Consider the following 6,000-nt stretch of genomic DNA (forward strand, 5'->3'; position numbering starts at 1 on the left):
TTGTGTAACAAACAGTAGTTCAGTGTTCAGTTTGATTTTATAGTTATGTGTGTGGAATAATTTGGTTGAGGAGGTTAACTGTTTTCAGTGTAACTTAGAGTTTTGAGACAGTAATTACACAAAAGATAAGAGCTGTGTCAGCAGTTAGTGGTAGTATTGGAAGTAACCTTACTGTTAGCAATATTTACAACAGGAAATAACTGTTTGTCTTTATTTGTCAGTAAACATTGACTTTTAAATGACATGAAAGTGTAAGTATTGATTTCTGTGGGTTCAAGAAATACTTTAATGTTTATTTCCCCCTGTGTTTCTGAATGAGGTAAAGTTAAACCTGATGAAGTAGGTGTTCCAGTGTTAGATTTATTATTTGGGTCTGTAGACATTCTTAAAAATGTGTTTCTTACCAAACGGATTTCAGCTCTCCATTTTACTAATTGTGGAAGGAAATTTTCCTTATTGGAAAAATAAGGAGACTTACCCTCACTGTTTCAGAGAAGCACTCTCAAAATGAAGAAGTGGGATGCTCATCAGAGGTAGGAGGTGTAATCAGACTGAACGTCCACGCAGACTTCTAGGGGTTGTTTTGCAGCCAGTATCTGCAAAATAAACTGCAGGATTCAGTTTGCAAACACTGTTGCAAATCAAACCCTGCAAGGTTTGCAGGGCTCCAGTTACTATTATTGCTCTTAGTAAGGCTTATTATCCTGTCACAGAAGCTGTAAGAAAATCCATCTCTCCACTTTAAACATGATAAGCCTTTGTCACCTACAATGCAATTAATGTTAAAAATAGCAGAGCGTCTGTGATAAGATTGTGACTTGCAGGCAACGAGCCATTGTCCAATGCTGGAGACTTATCCAGAGGGGCAGCCAGCCTGCAAAGCTCTGTCAGCTTGCTGATTGCCGTTTCTCTCGGCGTTGGATGAAATATTCATGTCTTTGCTCTGCTCTCTGCAAGCACTATTGATTTCTTGTATAAACGCAGCTATATTTAGTCTAGACAAATGGAATGTGGATTGCTGCTGAATAAGTGGGATGAAAGGCAGGGCTTTTGCCTGTCCATTTCTCCTGGTCTGAGGCAATTATTTATAATCAAGAGCAGTTTTTGTAAGTTAAAGGTGATTTTTTATAATTTAGCAATTAATCTCAGAACAAAAGCAAGCACTTAGACACAATCATTCTGTTGGGATAGTGAGTTAAGAAGGCAAATTATGCTCTGAGGTTTATAATAACAGTTACTAGGATTAAAAAAAAAAAAAAAAAAGCAAAAACAAAACCAGGAAATGTTATGTTTGCAGAATGTTGACAAGAAAATAAAGAAAATAATGTGGTCAGTGAAAGAGATTCAGTGCCTCACTTTTTTTTTTTTTTTTTTTTACCTTTTTTTAAATACTTGTATATTTTGTGCTAATAGATGTTATGGTGCAAATAGAATTCAGTTCTGACCATTTGCTATTTTCTCTGCAGCTTTACTGCTCCTATTTGCTAGACTTATTCACTGTTTCATTTTGGTTTTCTCCTTGGAAATTAATATAGCTCCAACAGGAAGAAAAGTAGAAAATACGTATACAGTCATATTCCCTGTTTGTTTCCTGAACGTATGTTTGTTTTCAGTTAATAATCTTATTTTTCTAATATAATAGTAGGAATTCCAGTTAATGTGTTTGTATTCCACTGTCCTCTAGTGGGTGGAATCAGAACTGCTAAGTGCTATTGCAGGCCCTGTGCTATTTTCCTGTTGTAAAAATGATATTAGTTAGTTTTTATTCTATTTCAACAGGTAGAGTTATGTTCTGTCTTGTCATTTAATATGAAAAGCTGGACTTTAGAAGTATCATGGTGAAAATCATCAGGTCTCTCTTTTTTCTTCTGCTTTTTAGTCCCTTCTGTTTAAATCAGGAGATGGAAAACTACAAGATTCTTCAGTAACTACTTTAATACTAGATTATAAGTATATACCATTATGGCAGTAAATTGAAATGTGTTTCGATTTTCTTGAAAGTTATACAGAGAGTATTAGGCCTAATCCATTCCAATGACAGTGGTCACTTTTCGATGAAGCTTAATTGTAAATTCTCATCTTGTATGTCTAATTATTTTCCTATTTCATGTGAGTCGTTCCTGTTGTTTGCTACAAAGCCAGATATATGCAATAGCTATTAATGCATAACACAATCCCTGCATAATCTATGTGCTAGCTTTTGCTTTTTTGAGAAATCTCTTGCAAACCAGTGAGAACTACTGCCTTCATCTCACGCTGAAGAAGTGCCTCAAGTGTTTGTGGTTAAGCTGTCAGAGTACCTATGAGGTTCTCAATAAATACTGCTCCCCAAGGCAGTGACATGGTTTTAGAACTGGATTGCTTGTTAATCTATTTAGCAGAATATTAATCTGGAAATACTTTTGCAGAGAACAGAAAGAAAATAATAAAATAATTCGGAAAATCTCAGGTTGCTAGTAGAAATATCAGAAGGTTGCATACAGTATAGTTTGCATTCTTGTTTGCTCTGTAAACTGAGGGAGTCTATGAGTGAGACTCTTTTTTCATCAGTAAGAGTCATCTCTATTCTATTTCTCTGACTATATTTAAACGTAGATATGTTTTGTTGTTTTCCTCTCTCAGTGGATGTGAAGTCAGAGGTTCCCGTGGGATTAGAGCCTATCTCACCATTGGACTTGCGAACTGATCTCAGGATGATGGTTCCCATGGTGGACCCAATTATGCGTGAAAAGCAGCTACAGCAGGAGCTACTTCTGATCCAGCAGCAGCAGCAAATTCAGAAACAACTGCTGATTGCAGAATTTCAGAAGCAGCATGAAAACCTGACCCGCCAGCACCAGGCCCAGCTCCAGGAGCACATAAAGGTAGCAACATTTCTCATTTATCCCTCAGTTTATTGCAAACTGTGTATGTTTAGGCAGACCTGAAAAGAGAGTGTTCATAAAAGATATGCTGTGTCTGAGAGATGGACAGTGAGTGCTTACTCCTATGTGTCTGGGTGATAGAAGCCTTTTCAAGAAAAAACATTGCCAGCAAGTAGTACCTAGCAAACCAAGGTAGTACTATTAGACTCCCCAAGCTCATGAAGCTGCTAAATGCTCTGAAAGTCAAAATACCAATTTCACGGTGTTAATTTTTCAGTCAGACTACAATATGGCTGTCTTCTCTGTGTGCACAATTCTGAGTGTTTTAAAAGACTTGTTTTTTTGGCTGCAATCTGAATTTGTGCCCACAAATCAAACCAGTAGACAAGTATGTAATATTTGCATTTTAAACGAAGGTAGGGCCTACAAATATTTTCACTCTTCTCTGAACTGCCTCACATGACTTTTAAACAAACAAACAAATAATTATATGTATGGGACTGCATATGTTATGATAGGATTGCTATAATGGATTTTGGCTGGGAATTTATGTTCTTCCATTCAATTTTAATTTTTCGTTCTGATCTACTTGTCATTATACTACTGTACTGGAAAGCTTCTGCTGGCTGAAGCTGACAAATGCAACTGAGCACAGCAGCCATGGTTTGGTAATACTCTGGCAAAGACTATTATGCAGTATTCATGCATTTTTGCTAAAACAGAAGGAAGAGAAAGCATAGCAGTCAGCTGCTACCTGATGTTAGAATTCATTTTAGTGACGACTGGTGATGCACTGTGCTGATAAAAAGTCTGGGGAAAGGCAGTTAAGAGATAAAAATAAGAGTAAGCACCAAAAAAAGCACTAGTGCTCTGTTATTCAGGGGAGTTGTTTTGACCATGACTGACCTACAAAACACTGCAAGCTGCACGTTCTCATGTCTTTTTGTTTTGTGCAAGTTACAACAGGAACTCCTAGCCATTAAACAGCAGCAAGAACTTCTCGAAAAAGAGCAGAAACTGGAGCAACAGAGACAAGAGCAGGAACTGGAGAGGCATCGCAGGGAACAGCAGCTTCCTCCCCTCAGAGGCAAAGAAAGAGTCCGAGAAAGTAAGTGCTAATGCACCTTGAATCCTAATATAAAATTAATGTATTCCCCCTTATCTTTTCCCAGCTGAAGTGAACAGTGAGAAGAGACCTGAAGCAAGTCTGTGACAGTTGAAGCTGTGTTTGCAGAAAGGCAGAACCACCTGTTGCACAAAACAACACTGCTGTTTTGTGTGCAGATTTGGAGAACTGCAGAAAAGCATGTTCTGGCAGACTTGTAGATACGTGTCTCTTTTTATGAAATAGGGGGGAATTGGAAAGCCTAAAGCTTCACTTGAATTTCACTCTGAAAAGCTTATTTCCTAATACAGATATCAGTAGTGAACAGCAACCTGTTAATAGTGAGGTTATTTGAGCATTTTTTCAAGACTGAAAATATTATGAAATGTTTATGAGTGTCTTCACCTGAGACATCTAAATACTTTTTTCTTAGTTACAAAGACAGTACTTCTTGAAACTGCATTGTATTTCTTCAGATACCTTTTCATGAGACCCAACAGGAAATTATTTCTAGCTCGTATATAGCTCAGAGTTAAATGACAAAAGATACTGTTGGAATTTGATGCTCACTAGAGGGAGACAGATACAAATAATTCACTTCAGTAAGGTCAGCTTAAAAGTCAGGCCGTAAAGATACATTGTGAAGGTATTTAAAATGAAACTGCCACACGTAGATATTGGTATCTGCCCTTCTAATTGAGCAAAAGATTCTAACTAAAAAAAGACCTAACCAGAAAAGAGTTGTACATAGTACTCATGCAAAACATATGCTCCTGCATTTTTTTTCTTGGGTGGGAATCTGTATCAGTTCAGTAGTTTGCCATACTGTAGACTTTAGAAGTTAGTGTCCATGAGGCTTCCTTTACTTTGGTAAACACTGAATCATAAAAGCATCATATTGCTGTGATGATGTTAGTTTTGCATTCTTTGGAGGAAGCTGAGGAGTACCTCCATTCCTTTGTCTATGGAACGTTTTCTGGTAGAGCATTAGCAATCTGAGGTTGTTCTTTTAACTTTTTCATCCTAATCTAGATGGGTTACTTGCTCTCTGTAACATTAATAACTCTTCAAACCACCAGCGTATTAACCCAGAAGGAGGAGGGTAACAGAAACTCCAACAAAAAAAGGATTCTATAAGGAATATGAAAATCAGCATTCATATAAACAGTTTGACTTTGTTAGTTCTCACACCAGAAGATGAGCAGCAATGTGAACTCAATGGTGCTTTTCTCCATTTGGCTTGCTCGTTACACTGCACCTAGCCAAGCAGCACTTGTGACCCCCAACCCTAGCATATGCTGCTACTGATCTGCTTAACGAGTAGAGGAGGGAAGGAAAGTATAAATAGTGGAGTTAGAGTCTGAAGCTGTGGGGGGGGGGTAATAGAGGTACTTTATGGGAATCAGGTCACAGGGAGATGTGCTCACCAGCTAACCGTGCTGTTGAGTAACCAAATACTCAGAGTATCAGTATTCCTGAGGACTGCTAGTTTCAGAGATCACTTCTCTTCCTTCTCTTTTTTTATCACTGTTTGGGGAAAATGGAAAGATTTTTTTTTTCTTTTACATTCTATTTACAAAGAATATTATGGCTATGAGTAAGAAAGCATTCCCCATGCTAGAAGAGGGAATCAGTTTACTTGATGCTGATATGCATTGCCCTACCATCAATTTACAGAAAGAGCAAACATTCTTCACTGTTATTTCAAAATGACCTTTGTCACTTCCTTTTTAGTTTTTTCATTGTTTTTGGATTTGGGTATTATTAAGAAATGATTTAAATTCTTTGGATATATCTGGCTCTGGATAAATGACCTCATCTACTGATGTAATATTCCTCATGACTTCAATGATTTTCTGGTTTATGGACAACTGTAGTCTTCTACAGACAAACAATCCAAATGTTATCTCCTTTTCACTGATTTCCACCAATGCTTTTTATAGTTTACAATGCTTTCAGCAGTAAGGACATGGATTGTTTTTTTCCTGTATTTTTTGTTTGTTTGTTTGTTTTGTTTTTTGTTTTCTTTAA

The 6,000-nt window shown here is 37.1% G+C and overlaps 1 protein-coding gene across 10 annotated transcripts in view; it reads left to right on the forward strand.

Annotated features, from left to right (window-relative positions):
- Window positions 1-6,000, forward strand: part of HDAC9 (histone deacetylase 9) — a 440,323-nt gene that overhangs the window by 213,010 nt on the left and 221,313 nt on the right. For 6 of the 10 annotated variants that reach the window (XM_010712747.3, XM_031553921.1, XM_019616457.2 and 3 more), the window contains 2 exons: window positions 2,623-2,864; window positions 3,822-3,972. In XM_010712747.3, the coding sequence (XP_010711049.1) occupies window positions 2,623-2,864; window positions 3,822-3,972 (393 nt within the window). The remainder of the gene's footprint in view (window positions 1-2,622; window positions 2,865-3,821; window positions 3,973-6,000) is intronic. The other 4 variants (XM_031553923.1, XM_031553922.1, XM_031553928.1 and 1 more) reach the window with 1 other exon arrangement.

The sequence above is a fragment of the Meleagris gallopavo genome, chromosome 6 (genome assembly GCF_000146605.3).
Source record: "Meleagris gallopavo isolate NT-WF06-2002-E0010 breed Aviagen turkey brand Nicholas breeding stock chromosome 6, Turkey_5.1, whole genome shotgun sequence".
In the NCBI taxonomy this organism is placed as follows: Eukaryota; Metazoa; Chordata; class Aves; order Galliformes; family Phasianidae; genus Meleagris; species Meleagris gallopavo.